This window comes from Typopeltis vanoorti, chromosome 21, assembly GCF_054136105.1.
Source record: "Typopeltis vanoorti isolate ZY-2024b chromosome 21, IOZ_Tvanoo_1.0, whole genome shotgun sequence".
Lineage (NCBI taxonomy): Eukaryota > Metazoa > Arthropoda > Arachnida > Uropygi > Thelyphonidae > Typopeltis > Typopeltis vanoorti.
This window is the reverse complement of record NC_143569.1, coordinates 29868734-29886054: the sequence shown is the minus strand read 5'-3', so window position 1 is coordinate 29886054 and position 17321 is coordinate 29868734. Positions and strand designations below refer to the sequence as shown.

Here is a 17321-nt window from a genome sequence, read left to right as displayed (position 1 = left end):
GACTTCCCACCATACCAGCTTTGCTGATTCTGTTGTCTATTTCCATATTTAATTGACCATCTTCGGTAAAAATTGTGCCTAAGTAGCTGAAATGTTTTACTTGTTCCGCAGGTTCTCCATTCACAACACAGTTGACATTTTCAATGATTCTGCCTATTTTTATTGTCTTTGTCTTTTTATTGCTGACCTTCATACCATATCTATTACAACAGCTATTCAATTTAGTCAGAGAATCTTGCAGACTTGTAGCGGATTTATTTAGAAGTATAACATCATCCGCATAAAGCAAAGAGCTGACATTAATATCTCCAATTCTGATATCAGGTTTAATACCACTTTCCTTCATAATGTGATCCATATAGATAATGAATAACAGAGGGGATAATGTACATCCTTGTCTTACACCAGATTTAACATTAAACCATCTTCCTGTACTTCATTCAATTCTAACTGCTGACTTACAACTCAAATAAAGACTAAGTATTGCTTGATATAATGCCCCATTGACACCATATAACTGCAGCGTATTGAATAGCTTCTCTCTTGGCACCTCGTCATATGCCTTTTCCAAATCGACAAAACTTAAATACAGATCTTTGTTATATTCCCATGCTTTCTCGACTATTTGTCGTAAAGTGAAGATCTGATCCTGACAGCCTCTATTTGGCCTGAATCCAGCTTGTTGTTCACCAAGCTTTTCTTCCACAATTCTTCTCAACCGTTTCTCAAGTATACTGGCATAGATCTTGCCAGGAACACTCAGTAGGGAAATACCTCTGTAATGCTCACATTCAGTTTTATTTCCCTTTTTATATATGGGTACTATGAGAGCTCTACTCCAATCATCGGGAATTCGTCCCTCTGTCCAGGCTTTCTGAACTATGCAGTGCAGCCACTGTAAGACTTTTATACCACCATACTTCAGCATTTCTGGTCGAATATCATCTACTCCTGCTGCCTTTCCACATTTCAAGCCTTTGATGGCTTTTTCTACTTAGTGATAAAAAACACTGGTCAGTGTTTTTTATCACTGTGCTGTCATCACTGCTTGTTTCATTTAGCAGTTTTTCAAAGTAATTACTCCATACTTCAAGGATATCTTTTTCTCCTGTTTTCATGTCACCTTTATCATCTCTAACTCCTTTTACAGCACTCTTTCCTCCATTCCTAAGCTTCTTCAACAACTTCAGAATATTTTGCCACCTTCTTGATATTTATTTTCTATATTCTTGCCAAAGTCCTCCCATGACTTTTGTTTAGCTAGTTTTACACACTGTTTAGCTTTCTTACATTTGTCTCTGTATTCTGTAAGAGTAAAAGCTGACTTATTTGCCAGGAACTTTTGATATGCTTTCTTCTTTTCCTTCACTGCCTCTTTAACTTCCTGTGTCCACCAGGGAGTTCTGATTTTTTTTATCCTTACAGACAACCTCACCACATGCCTCTCTGGCAGAATCAATCAATGTTTTCTTCAGAGTTTGCCACTGAATCTCCAAGGTTTGATTCCTGTTCTCAAACTCTTTCATTTTCTTTTCAATAATGTTTCTGTATTTTAGTCTACAGTTCACACCTGAGAGCTACTATAAAAGTTAAAAATTTAAAATATAATTATAATAAAAAAATTTTCATTTTTTGTAGGTAAAAATTATTTTTCTAGATGAAGTAATCAAAGCATCATAGACAAAGATAGTAATATCAAATGGAAATGTATTCTGTAAGAGAAGAATAAATCATATATATATATATGGGTGGAGGGATGACCTATCAACTCCTTCAGTGTTGATAATGGTTTCTTGGATATATGATATACTTCAAGAAAACAATAAATTCTAGAGTGAGTGTTATGTGATAATAGTTTTTTAACAGTGCCCAATGGGAAAGAAGTGAGAGACTTAAGTAATTTATGTCTTCATTTTAATACTGTAATTTGGATTATAGTTCACAAGTTGCGCAGAGACAAACGAATTTATTTCATTAAGGTAAGTTGATCTGTTTAAAACAACTGTAGCATTACCTTTGTGATAATGACTTGATGGCTACTAGTTCTGTTTTGGTGAGATTGCTACATGCTGCTTTGGTATTATTCAAAATATCACAAGTTTCTAAACGAATTTCATCAATTATATTAGGTGGAAGAAATGTAATGCCCCTAAATTAGGTGCTACTGCAAAGTTTATGTCTTTATTAAGTAGTGAAAGTTCACTGTTACTTAGGGTGTGACTGAACAGGCTGATCACACATGGCAGTTACTTGCAGGTAGCTGGCTGCTCCTAGAGTGATTCACTGGGAAAGAGATATCCTGATGTTTTTTTATTTAAGTACTATTATTACTGAAAAATAGGAAGACTGCAATGTCCTCTTTCCTAAACTTTTAAGGGCGTTTGAACTCATACTATAATGCTAGACATTAATAATCAGGCTCTTAAAGAAGCTTACTCAGAAGATAAGGAAGTCATCATTTTGTATAGTGGCATTTACTGCAATTACATTACTGGCAATCTAACAGATAAGCTTAGGCGTTCATGGTTATTCATGACTTATTTTTCACGGTATTAACAACACCACAAACACTTTTAACAACAAAGATGTTTTATTAACGCTAATATTTCGCTGATTTTCTAATCAGCATCATCAGAGCACAACACACATGTAAACGCGACAGTGAGTGAGTGAAACAATATAATTGCAAAAGACAAAAGATCTAAAGTCCTATTTTTTGGCGCCCTCTGACGAAAAAAAAACAGTTATACAGGAGTTTTTCTTAAGATAACCGTCTCCCAAATTTTTGGCAAATTAATGCAACCATATTTGTTAAGGTTGGGAGAATTCTTCAAAGCCATTGCTGACTCAAAAAATAATCTTTCAGATCTATAACGACTCCTAAATAGCACATGGAGGAAACAAATGTGGAGGAGATGGAGGAAAACAAATGTGCTATTTAGGAGTCGTTATAGATCTGAAAGATTATTTTTTGAGTCAGCAATGGCTTTGAAGAATTCTCCCAACCTTAACAAATATGGTTGCATTAATTTGCCAAAAATTTGGGAGATGGTTATCCTAAGAAAAACTCCTTGATAACTGGTTTTTTTTTTTTTTTTTCCCATCAGAGGGCGCCAAAAAATAGGACTTTAGATCTTTTGTCTTTTGCAATTATATTGTTTCACTCACTCACTGTAGCGTTTACATGTGTGTTGTGCTCTGATGATGCTGATTAGGAAATCAGCGAAATATTAGCGTTAATAAAACATCTTTGTTGTTAAAAGTGTTTGTGGTGTTGTTAATACCGTGAAAAATAAGTCATGAACATTACTGGCAGGACTATAAAATCATAGGCATGTGACTGGTCATTTGCCTTAATGCCTCACCTAGAAGATAATCTCTTTTAAAGGAAGTAAAAAGATCCCGCTGAAGGGGTATGATCATGTGGTGCCTTTTAATAGGAACCAGGATCTCATACTCCATGACATTTGGAAGTCTTACACCTTTGAATCAAAAAATTAGAATAATCAAAAGAAAATTTGTTGAATGATTTGCAATTCTAATTTATTGCATAGAAAATAATTACCAAATATGAAAAACTGTTATTTGAAAACACCACAAAAATTCATGATAATTAGTACTTTGCAGCACCCCCAGCTTTTATGACTGTTCATAAATGGTTGGGTATATTATTTACTAGCAGTTTGCAGTCATTTTTTTTTTTTTTTTTCAATCAAAAAATGTCCATATGGTATGCAGACTAGAAACAAGATAATTTTTGTCTCTTGGAGCAACTTCTTGAAGACATTTCTTCATAATTCCCCACAAATTCTCAATAGAGTTTATATCTGGTGAGTGCCAGCCAAGGAAATACACTGATCTGCCTTTCATTGAGCCATCTGGTAGTGGTGCTGGAAGTGTGACAAGAAGCTGAATCTTGCTGAAAAATAAATCACTATCACATAAATCTTCTGATGCTAACATAAAGTGCTCAAGAATTTCTTGGTACACTTTTGAATTGACTCTTTCATACACAATACCCAGCCTAATTGGACACTAAGGTAATACAAGCCCACACCATGACAGGTTGCAAATTTCACTGAATGTTTTATGTATTCTTTATGAAATGCTTCTACGCCAAATACATATTCCTTGATGACCATGGGACACATAAAACATACTTTCATTGCTAAAAAGCATATTTTTCCAGTCCTCTTGACCCCAGAATAGTCTTTGCTTGGAAGTCATAAGAGGCTTCATCTTAGGGACACACGTGATCTGAAATCCAATTTGTGAAGTCGTCTCAATGTTATAGATTTAGACACATTCACACCCAGTTCTTTCCATCTCCTGTGAAAATACCTTTAACTTCTGAAGCAGTTTTTCTTCACCTTATTCTTCAATCTCTTCTCATCTCTCAATGTAGCTATTACCTTTTGACCACTATTGCAGTGATTATTTTGACAACTCCAGTTATTAGAATACTGTTTCAATACTCTACTCATGCTTGCTTGAGAACATTTCAATACCTTAGCTATAAAATGTCGAGTTTGGCCTTCTTCGTGTAGAGACATCATATGAAACTTCTTAGCTTCTGATATGTCACTCATTCGAACCATGTTTAACAAATGATTAACTGAAATTCATCCGCATATAATTCCTCACACACACGTCAGTGCCGCAGCTACTGAAATATATGCTATTTCTATGCTCTCCTCAAAACCAATAGGAAAAATTTGGAATATTCCAATATTTTGAACCACGTTAAAAATTATTCTAATTTTGCAAATGTTTTCAAATAACAGTTTTCTTATAATTTATCACATTTTTATGTATCTACATGGTTATATAATATACAAAGTATTTAGATTTAGATTATGCTAATTCATATTTGGTAATAATTATTTTCTATGCAATAAATTAGAATGGCAAATCGTTCAACACATTTTCTCTGATTATTCTAATTTTTTGATTTGTAGGCATATATATTTATGCAATTTTTTTTAGCCCTTCATTCTGCCAACAACAAACTAAAGGCCCTGCACAACCATGAATGGTTTATAATATGTCATATGATGCTCAGGATTAATTTATATAATTATTACATTTAAAGATTAAAAAAAAAAAAAACTGCTGTTTGAAAAGTTCTCAATTTTTTTTTTTTTTTGTATATTCTTCAGTACACTCATTTTAGAGCCCTTTGTAGCTTGGTCAGCTTAGACAATACTCTTTTGTTGGAAAGACTTTGGTTTGAATCCTGTCTAGGATGCGAAAAACCTTTGTCAGAGCTTTTCATCAACTGAAGGTGAGATAGCCAGTCTCATACAGAAGTGCTACGTAGTGTTTCTCGTCCGAGAAAACAGGCAAACTAGCAGAAGAACACAAGAAAATCACTATGAGAATAAGGATTAACCACTCTATTCAGTTGGATCTGATTTTGAAAGCCTCCATGGTCTACTCATAAATACAAATCTTCATCTATTTCTGTCTTATCTTATCTAGATAATATCACTTTCTAACTCTTCACTTTCACTTCAACAATCCTTTCATACCCTCTTGCATACTGAACTTATCTCACTGGTTAAATCGTTCATACCTATTAGAATTATCATATAATTTTTTTTTGCTTCTTTTTCAATTGCATTTGTTATATTTTTCATTTTTGCGGGAAAACTTGAAGTAATAATCCAGTCATCAAAAGTATATTTTATGGTGGAATTACCATACCAAACATCTTTCTTTTTATAATTGGCTTTACTTACCTGATTTTCATTATGCAATATCTTACCTGATTAAATGCTTTGTTTCACATTTTGCATCCTTAATTTTTTGTGGTTCCCACTGTTAAATCGTGAATGAAGAGATTTCGTTGTGAAATATCTCATTCAGGATTTTACAAGCATCAAAACACTGAGAGAAATACTTGTATATAAGTAGAGATGTTAATTGCTTGAAAAAATTTTAAATAAATGCTTTTAATATTGGACTGTTCTATGTAAGATAATATTACCTATTCTTGTAAATTTAACAATGGAAGAAAAATTGATGAGAATTACGTTAGTATGTAAAAGTAAGTTCAAAGTTCGCAAGCGAGACATTCGGATTAGTAACATGCCCTACGGCCGTCACGTACACACGGAGTAAGTTGCGCACAGGAGTTTCTCGGGAGACACGAGGAGAAGGACCGGAACCGCGTGCAAAGGAGTAGTGCCGAGCAGAAAGGTATGACACTGTAGGAGTGCCGCTCAAGGTACAATATAAAAAGCTTGACACCGCTAGCTTGCTCTCTCATAGACTCTTACTCTCAGCGCTCTTCATTTGGTTGCTTCTATCTCAACTTTGGTGCAGATCACTCGAGGGGCCCAGCTCGAGTTATTCCCCAAGATGAATACGTGAGAGTGATCAACAGAACAATGTCTAGACACAGTTATGCAGCCGAGTAGCGAGCCAAGTGCGGGCATTTTGTCAGTAAAGCAGGAAGAATCAGAGCAAGCTGACCGTCATGACCGTCTGCTCAACTTAAGCAGAGCTGTTCTCGCCTACATCGGACAGGATAATTCATGATTGTGAGTTCCAGGCTGGCCCATCAGAAAGACAACTGTGAGGAAGAAGAAGGATTGAGCTGTGGAAAGAATTGTAAGGATCGAGAGATAGACCCTACGAAGTCCGAAGGTCCCGGTAACGTATGCATCTTTTAGTTTCCCTTGTGTGTATAAAAGTACTCTGTGTGTAATAATGTGCAAAATTATTCATTAGTGGGACCTATATAAGATATGAAACAGGACTTTAGGGCTTAGCCAACTCCAGAATATTTTATCTCTGAGAGTAAATTCTGATATAGTGCGGTGATAATTTGTATATAGTATGTTACAGTTTAGTAATGCTTGAAGTTTGATAAATTAAACATTGAGAGAAATTGTATATCCGATTGTTAGAAATCAGTGAATTGATTCATAATTAATATTGTTTCGTGGTAGAATTCAACAATGAATACTGAAGTTCTGTATAGTTAATTCTGCTAACTTAGGAGAAAGATTTACTTTAGTCAAATGACAAGTCTTGTAAATTTGTATTGTGATAGTTTGATGAATAAACCCTTTTTCTTTTACCTAACAAATTGCCTGATGTATGAATCCAATGCACCGCTCATCAAGTAGAACCTGAGCGGAACTAATTAATTGGGGAAGACCATGACTGCAATGAGAGTTTAAAATAAGGCATTTCGCTAACTGAGAAATTGTTATTATATAAATTGTATAACCGTGTGTCACTCTAAGAGTCCACTCCTTGATTAAGAAGCTTTTTCTGATCTAATGGTTCCGGATGGCGCAGCATTAACAAACTAATTTTCCAGAACCCAACGAGGAGACAGCTCCAGATTTTCAATAAAGGAATTGGCTCTATCCAGGGGCAGTTTCTTTGTTTATCGAATTCGCACACGTGAGCAATCTAAGTGACTACCACAGAATTGATAGGACATATAAACGGGAACCAGAGAGTACTTTTAGAGTGGTGAATGAGTGGAATAAGCTGCCTGAGTCTGTTGTGGGTGCTGTGACAGTGAATGAGTTCAAGGCAAAGTATAATAGATACTGTGTGAATGTCAAATAGTTGTGATGGACATGATGTTTAGGACCTCCCTCAATGAGTCTAAGGACTCCTTGGAGTCGCCTGTAATAATAATAATAATAATAATAATAAATAATAATGCCATAGTGAATCATAATAAATTAAGGAAACAACATTTATAACACCACCCATGAAAGGGTTAGTAAACCTACAGTACATTTATACTGTGAGTGGGGGTAATGATTTTTCCCCATTTTTATCAGTTTTATATATATTTTGTAATTGTTTAAAAATTTATTTTTACATAGTTCAGAAACCTTGCTCTAGAGACCAAACATGGAACTTTTTCAAGCGACTTCAAACCTCCAATAAGGCAGAGAGGAAGTTCATGCTAACCACTCGGCCAACAGGTTGGCAAATCTTCCCTTCATTCCTTTAAATGCTTCTCATCTTATTGTAATTCCCATGGCATCTGCAGAATAATTGTTTGAATTTTGCAATTTCAGAGGTTCATTCATTTTCAATATTCTCAAGTTTCTTTCTACTAGGCAAGCCTTCTGGTTCTCAACTTCACTATCCTTATTGGTGTTCTATTTTGTTGCTGCTCAATACTTGTGCAATTCTGTCATAATTCTATGACACTATTTAGCATTGCAATATGTCAAAAAGTTATAACAATCAAACATATACACACAACAAAAAAAAATGACTAAAATATGACTAAAACACTAATTTTCTAAGGGAAAACACAATAAAACACATAAAAATGACTTATTTAACATTAGCACTAAATGAATCACTTAACAAATCAATCACAAATGATCAACCTCAGGATTTTTAAACTGATACCAGGTTGTGAAAAAATAATATTTCCTTCATCTAAATGAGTAATAACAATTTTACTTATTTCATGTCCATTATACGTGACAGGTGACAGTCTTTTGACCCCTGTCTCCCCTGCTGGATCTTATAAATGGAACTAAATAACCTAAAACTAAATTCCTGTCTTTACAAGATCATTTCTTTCCATTTGATGTGTTTTATAAATTTTACAAAATCATTAAATTTGACAGGAACGTACAGTATTCTATTTTCTTACATCAGAATAACCAGCAAGGTTGGTCGATTGGTAGAGCCTCTGCTTCTAATGGCTCGCAAAAAGGAAAGCAGGTTTGAGCGCGGTTAGTAGTTAAAAGGGGACCTATTGTTCGATCGATGGTGTTGGCACATTCTCCCTCAATGAGTCTTTGGACTCCCTGGAGGTGTCACATAATAGAAATAATAATAATAATTTCCTGATACATACCCTTGAGGAATATTCAGGCTGATATGACAGCACTACATGAATAATTTACATGATTACTAATCTCCTTTCAACAATTTCCTTCAAATGAGTCTATTACTTGTCAGCACTCCAATACTGTCGTATCTAACATTTTGTTCTTCTAAGGCACTTCTGACTGGATTAATCCACCAGAACATGGGTCTTTTCCCTGCTATCCTGGTAGCAACACCTGTTTTGCTAATCTTTCCTCTCCCATTCTGTTTAAGTGACCATACCACCTCAGATTAGCCCAGTTCACACATTCTTAAATGCGAACAATGTCAAGTTACTTCCTGATGTCTTCATTTTAATATGATTCTGTCATTAATGCCATCTGTTAACTCCTCTGACCTTGTTTTCAGAACTCTCATATTTGAGACAATCTTTTTGCCCACCTATGGACAATCCAGATGAAGAGATAGAAGATTTCTATGAAACATTAGTGAGTACAGGCATGGCAAACCCGAGGTACCTGATTCTGGACCATGCCTTGCTTCATGTAATATACATCTATTATATTATCTGTAGACTGGTCCCTCCTCTTCCTTCCTTGCTTCTTTCTTCTCTTCTTGCTCCTAACCCCGATGCTATTAGAGTATTCGAGGGCTAGGGGTGAATCTTTCCTATTTTGCTGTGTCATTTCATCTTATGCACTATTGTGAGGCACCAACCAATCTGGCCAGCATGGTGCTATAAGGCCAAATACCTCCCCATGAGGACAATGCAAATGATGAATAAAGTAGGAAAATTACATACTGGCTCATCCGTCACCCAGCATAAAAAGGGATGCATCCGGGACTTAGGCAGAGGGTCTAGGTCGAAAAATATGATACAGTCTCCACTAACTGCAATGAGTCCACATATAGTGCATAATGATAGAAGGATATTAGTAGGAACATATAACTGCAGATCTCTATGGGATGATGACAGATTGGAAGAACTGTGAAGGAATTGGACCATATAAAATGGGATGTTGTGGGCCTTTCAGAGGTAAGAAGGAAAGAAGAAACTCTCATGCGATTAAAAGATGGGCATCTACTCCACCACTGTGAATGTGACAGAAACTCAACTGGTGGTGTAAGATTGCTAATAAATAAAACAATCAAGGACAATGTCCTGTTTGTTAATAAAAATAACATCAAGAATAGCTGAACTAAGTCTCTTCATAAATAAAAGATCAAAAAAAAAAAAAAAAATCAGATAACGCCTTTTTATTCCCATATATATAGGGAGTAGGTGAGGCCATTTTTAGCCCTATCTAACTTTTGGAGGCCGAGTGGGCAGTTCAATCTCCATTGGTACCCAATCAGAGATAGCTGGCCCAAGGCTGTTACTAATTAAGTGGTACGTAATGAAGAGTGATGGCGCAACAAGTGTCCCTAACACTAACACTTGTATTTTTAATGTCTGAAATAATGTGGGATCTACGGTCGATTTTCTTGAGTTTATGGGATGAAAAACCTGCTTGCCCATGCCAGAGAGCGACTAACTCGGGAACCGATCGAAAAAAAGGCTTAGTCGCCGACTAGACTCGAAATCAAGTCTTCCTTCATGCGGCCAAGTGCCATGGTGTGCAAACGCCACATCCACTGAGCTACACAGGCTCTTTTTTTTTTAAATAAAAGATACGAATTGAAAATTATACAAATATACGCCCCAACTACGGACCATCCAGATGAAGAGATAAAAGATTTCTATGAAATATTAGAATACACATTAAAAAATTCTAAAGAATTCTACATAATTATAATGGACGACTTTAATGCCAAGATTGGAAGCAGAGATGACCATCTGAACTCCATCAGTAAATTTGGATTTGGACAGAGGAATGAAAGAGGAGAAGACTTATTGAATTTGCAGAAGAAAATAACCTCTTTATTATGAACAAGCTTTTTCAAGAAGAAAATCAACCAAAAATGGAGAAGTCCAAATGGACAAACTTACGATGAAATAGACTTCATCCTCTCCAACAGAAGATATATAATAAATAATACCGAAGTGCTTAATAGATTTAATACAGGAAGTTACCACAGACTAGTAAGGACAAAAGTATGGATCAACAAAAAATGGGAACAGAATAAGCTCATAAGAAAAAAGTTCAATTTAGTGAATCTACAAAACCTCTACCACAATAAAAGCTGTTATAGAGAATCGCTCAAAAATGAACTAAAAAAGTTAAACACAGCTACTACCATCGATGATGCTAATTAAATCTTAACAAAATCTATCTTGAATTGTGCACTAGAAATCACAAACAATTTCATTATCATAGAATTTTTGCCTAAGTATCATAGACATTGTCAATACAAGATTCCAGAATGGCAATTAAACATTAGCAGACAATTCTAAAAATTGCCACCTAAGTAGCTAATGTAACATAACTATAAAAAGCTAGCAATTTCCTAATTTATTTAAAAAAAATAATAAATAAATAAATATTTAGACAATATAAAACTAGGAAAGGTTAGCTGATTTATAAAATACCATCTCCCACAAAGGGGATAGACATATACCATCGAATCTAAGTTAGGACAGTAAAGTAAAGTTTCACATATTTCTTTATAAAGCCATTCTATGAGGAAACGACTTTTATGAAGAACTCTTGCCTTGTTCCACTGAAATCTATGTTTAGTGTTGATAACATGCTCTGCAAGTCCAGACTGTACCGGCTCATGGTATTTAATATAAGACCTGTGTTCTGTTCTTCTAGCCAAATAAAAGCATATCTTCCTGGTTTGTCCAAGATAAGATAACTTACAAGGGCAAGGAATCTCATAGATGCCTGGATAATTGAGAGGTGGAAGCTTGCCATTAGGAGAAACAAGAAAAGTGGATATTTTTATGATGGAGCATAAGGCAACAAAATATTCAGTATTTTAAAACGTCCACTATGCATTCACTAATGCCTTGTACATAAGGATTAGGAATGCAAGTTATTTTTTCTCTATTTGAAGAGGTAGAGATACCATAACTATCAAGAGCTCTTTTGATGAAGGAATCCTTAAAACCATTAGATAACAAGGTGGAATTAATATGTTGTAATTCTTTCTGTAACAGTTCGCCTGAAGAGCATAAAGAATGGGCATGATGTATTAATGTTTTAATAGTTCTAACCTTTTGACTAGGATGATGAGCCCCCAGCATGAATAATAAACTTAAAATGTATGACTTTTTTTCTTTTTCTTACTTACCTTTTATAGTTATCTTACATTAGCTACTTAGGTGATGCTTTTTAGAATTATCTGTTAATATTTGATTGCCATTCTGTGATTGTGTACTGACGATACTTATGATACTTAGGAGGCAAAAATTCTACACTAATAAAGTTGTTTAGAGGTGTTTTTTTCCAGTGTCATAATTTTCTTTTGCATTACTTGCAAGTTATTGCCATTCTTATAAAAATGAGAGATATCCTTAAAAATTAATTTAACAAGACTGACTTTCATTTATTTTACTACCAACTGTAATTCTCTCAACATCCACTTTAGCATTATTTTCAACAATTCACAACTTGAACTAACTTAGCGTAATTATATCCTTGAACTGACACAATGAAAAGTTTTTTTTTGATGGTGTTAATTAAAATACACAATTTTCTTGCAAAGAAGAGCTGGAGTTCAAATTACGTTACTGGCATTACATCATGAAAAGTTAGTCTGGCTCTACTGTTAGCAATGACTATTTTCTGTTGTTTTCACAAACTTCATTATTTTTCTTACCTAATCAATTATTTTTATGAATAATTCATAAATTTACGCTTCATTATGGACAACAAATGAAAGTACATGCACATGACATTTTTTAGTTTTATGAAATCAAACCCTCAGGTTTGATTTCATAAAACTAAAAAATTTTGATATTGTAAGGGACCATACCAATATCAAAAACACTGGAAAAAGAGAGTTCTGTCATCAATTGAAAACAAGACAAATGACTCAAGGAACTCAAGTGGTTTTACTAAAAAGACAAAGTTGCATTCTGTAATGTAAAAAAAAATGGAACTGCTGACAGATACTCTAGATGACTACAAGGTTTTCAAGGCCTTTACAGTTCACTTTTCACAAAACATACTTGGCTAGAAATTGCTCAGGAATCATATCCCCAACTGTTTTCCAAAATAAAAAGATTAATTCTAAAAAGGTTGGAAAACTTGAAGGCTTTTTTAAGACAGTCTATTATAAAGCTAAATTCAATAATACTGCCTACAAAAACTTACAGTGGCTGCACTGCATAATACAGAATGCCTAAGAGAGTCAAATTCCAGATGATTGGAGCAGAGCTCTCATAGTATTCATCTATAAAAAAAAGGGAATAACACTGAATGTGAGAATTATAGAGGTATTTCTTTACTGAGTGTTTCTGGTAAGATTTATGCAAGTAACCTTGAGAAACAGCTAAGAAAAATTGTGGAAGGAAAGCTTGGTGAAGAACAAAATAGACTGAGACCAAATAGAGGTTGTCAGGATCAGATTCTCACTTTAAGACAAATAGTTGACAATCTTGAATATATCAAGGATTTCTATTGATCAGGAAAAGGCATATGACAAGGTGTCAAGAGGAAAGCTGTGCAAAATAGTCCAGTTATATGGTGAAAATGAGGCATTATATTGAGCAATACATGGCCTCTATTTGAGCTGCAGCAGCAGTTAGAATTGAAGGAGATACAAGAAGATGGTTTTTGATGTTAAGTCAGGTGTGTAACAAGGGTGTACATTATCTCCAATGTTATTTATCATCTATATGGATCATATTATGAAGGAAAGTGGTATTAAACCTGATATCAAAATTTGCGATGTTAATCTCAGCTCTTTACTTTATGCAAATGATGTTATACTCCTAAATAAAACCAGGACAAGTCTAAAGGATTCCCTGACCAAATTGAATAACTGCTGTAATAGATATGGTATGATACGGCAGAAGCATTGAAAATATCAACTGCATTGTGAACGGAGAACCTATAGAAAAAGTAAAACAGTTCAGCTATTTAGGCAATTTTTAGTGAAGATTATAAATTAAATATGGAAATAGACAACATAATTATTAAAGCTGGTATGGTAGGAAGTCAGTTGAATATATTTATATAGAATAAGAAAAAAATTAGTCAAAACACTAAATTAGCTGTATACAAAACAATTTTAACTCGATCTGAGAAATAAAATGCTTGATCTGAACCTAAAGACCTCTGATAAGAGAGAGAGTTTCCTAATATCTCCATTAAAAATGAGGATATTAGGAAAGAACTTACCATTGTTAGCATTCAGGAATGTGTTAGTAGAACTAATCTCAAGTAAGGTCACTTAAACAGAATGGGAGTGGAAAGATTAGCAAAACAAGTGTTTTTTGCCAGGTTGGCAGGGGAAATGACCCAGAGGAATATCAAGATATAGATGAATTGATACAGTAAAAAAAGTGCCTTAAAAGACAAATATAAAATCCAATAATATTGGGATCTTGAGAGATAACAGATTAATCTGGAGAAAAATTGTTGATGGGAAGTTAGTAATGGTGTAACTTTTTGTTACTGTGCCATCACAATTATCCTGTATGCCCCTTGAGGATACATATCAGGAATTTGATGACGATGATTCACGTAACTTCCTGCACAAGAAAGCAACACAATCGGTATTTTCATTAATTTTACTAAAGAAAAGGCACCTTCAATTTCATTTAACTTTCAAGACAGACAGACAATAATAACAGAAAAAAATTCAGACATAAATTAATTTGGATCATACCTTGTTACAAACAAGAGAAATATGGTATATGGTCCCCTGAACAACACCTTGTTTCACAATAGGCAGTGAACCTTCCAACAGGCCTCAGCCCCTCACACAAGGTGAGGACCACACAAATGTGTTTGGAGTCTATGCCCAACCACATATCACCATTTGATTGGCCATCTGGAAGTCCCAATCTGAATCTGTTGGACTGCAAATTGTGGTTGGAGCTTGAGAGAATAGCCTGCAAGAAATGACATCCCAGCACTGCCATGATAAAGGTGAATTTGGAGTGAGCAGTGGCAGTGTTTCTGTTGGATTTGTGCATGCTACCATTGATGAATGCATTTCGAACATCGAGTGCTACTATATGCATGTTATACTTATGATCTGTATGTGCTGAAAGCTGTAAATGATTTAGTGATAGATTAAAAATTTATGCATTGTTCAAGTTTTAGCAGTATTTATGGCCAGAGTAGGCATATATTTCATTAAAGGAAAGGAAACTTCAATTTCATTTTTTTTAAAATAAATAATAGACTGACTGATCTCAAAAAATCTTATTAAGGATTAGTCCTGATATGATAATAATGCAAACCAATCATGTTACTACAATTTCAGAATATTCTATCCATATTCTCTACTTATTTATGCACAAATTACGTTTGCCACATATGACTGTCTTACCTTGAAAATGTGTGACTTCTTCATGTGCAGCAGGTGCTTGGTGAATATCATGGGCAAGAGGGCTGATATGTGGAGTTACATACATTTCTACCAAAGGCACAACCCCTTGAGCTACAGCATCTATAATATAATATAAAATAAATATTTTTAGTGGGATTATTCTGATGTTTATTCAAACTTTAATAACATTAAGGTCAAAGCTGTATAATTGAGAGGAGATCTCCACATAGCCTTTAAAGGAATGCAGAGAACCGACCAGTGCTTGACCTAATGTCCAATCTTTACCTTCTCGTGGTGCACCCTGTTGGGTATCTACCTGGATACTGAACGAATGAGGATGGGCTGGCAATTTGGGATTTATCCGACCAAATTGTATTCTTATTGGTTTAAACCAATATACAAAATGATGGTACAACACGACAAAATTTCATGCCAGCTGGGGCATCGCCCGGTTAAACAAGGCCCCCATTATTTTTGGCAGAGAACCAGGGCGAACAGCAAAAAGCCAGCTACTGAACAAATCCGGAAGCACACACCCCAACTCAATATCACCAGTTAAAGATCAGTACTATCAACATAAGAAGTCTTGGACAGAGGGATGAATTCCTGATGATTGGAGTAGAGCTCTAATAGTATCCCATATATAAAAAGGGAAATAAAACTTAATGTGGATACAAAATAAATAACGGAAAAAACTCACGTAGAAAGATTTTTTAATAATATAATTTTCGCCTGTGTGTCACAGGCATCTTCAGTACATTAAGCTCAAAATGAAACACTAACTGACAATTCCAAAAAGCGCCACCTAAGTAGCTGGTGTAAGATAAATAAAAAGGTCAAAAACTTTCCTAAAAAAAAAAAAGGAAAGGAAAGTTTTTGACCTTTTTAGTTATCTTACACCAGCTACTTAGGTGGCGCTTTTTGGAATTGTCAGTTAGTGTTTAATTTTGAGCTTAATGTACTGAAGATGCCTGTTACACACAGGCGAAAATTATACTATTAAATAATCTTTCTACGCGAGTTTTTTCCGTTATTTATTTTGTATCGATATGTCTACTCACGGTTTACCTCTTTTAAAACTTAAAACTGAATGTGAGATTTACAGAGGTATTTCCCTACTGAGTGTTCCTGGCAAGATTTATGCCAGTATACTTGAGAAAAGGTTGAGAAGAATTGTGGAAGAATAGCTTGGTGAAGAACAAGCTGGATTCAGGCCAAATAGAGGCTGTCAGGATCAGATCTTCACTTTACAACAAATAGTTGAGAAAGCATGGGAATATAACAAAGATCTGTATTTAAGTTTTGTCGAGCTAGAAAAGGCATATGACAAGGTACCAAGAGAGAAACTATTCAATACGCTATAGTTATATGGTTGTCAATGGGGCATTATATCAAGCAATACTTAGTCTTTATTTGAGTTGTAAGTCAGCAGTTAGAATTGAAGGAAGTACAGGAAGATGGTTTAATGTTAAATCTGGTGTGAGACAAGGATGTAGATTGTCCCCTCTGTTGTTTATTGTCTATATGGATCACATTATGAAGGAAAGTGGTATTAAACATGATATCAAAATTGGAGATGTTAATGTCAGCTCTTTACTTTATGCGGATGATGTTATACTTCTAAATAAATCCGCTGCAAGTCTGCAGGATTCTCTGACTAAATTGAATAACTGTTGTAATAGATATGGTATGAAGGTCAGCAATAAAAAGACAAAGACAACGAAAATAGGCAGAATCATTGAAAATGTCAACTGTGTTGTGAATGGAGAACTTGTGGAACAAGTAAAACATTTCAGCTACTTAGATACGATTTTTAGTGAAGATGGTAAATTAAATATAGAAATAGACAACAGAATCAGCAAAGATGGTATGGTGGGAAGTCAATTGAATAAATTCATATGGAATAAGAGAGAAATTAGTCAGAACACTAAATTAGCTGTGTACAACACAGTGTTCAAACCAGTTTTAACTTATGGATCTAAGAGCTGGGTCAGAAGTAAAACACTTGACCAAAGACTAGAGACCGCAGATATGAGAGAGTCCTG

At 34.7% G+C, this 17321-nt stretch overlaps 1 protein-coding gene across 1 annotated transcript in view; it reads right to left on the bottom strand.

The window, feature by feature from the left end:
- Window positions 1-17321, bottom strand: part of LOC150094691 (uncharacterized) — a 326662-nt gene that overhangs the window by 43954 nt on the left and 265387 nt on the right. The window contains exon 7 of the mRNA XM_090411634.1: window positions 15277-15396. Within this exon, the coding sequence (XP_090267760.1) occupies window positions 15277-15396 (120 nt within the window). The remainder of the gene's footprint in view (window positions 1-15276; window positions 15397-17321) is intronic.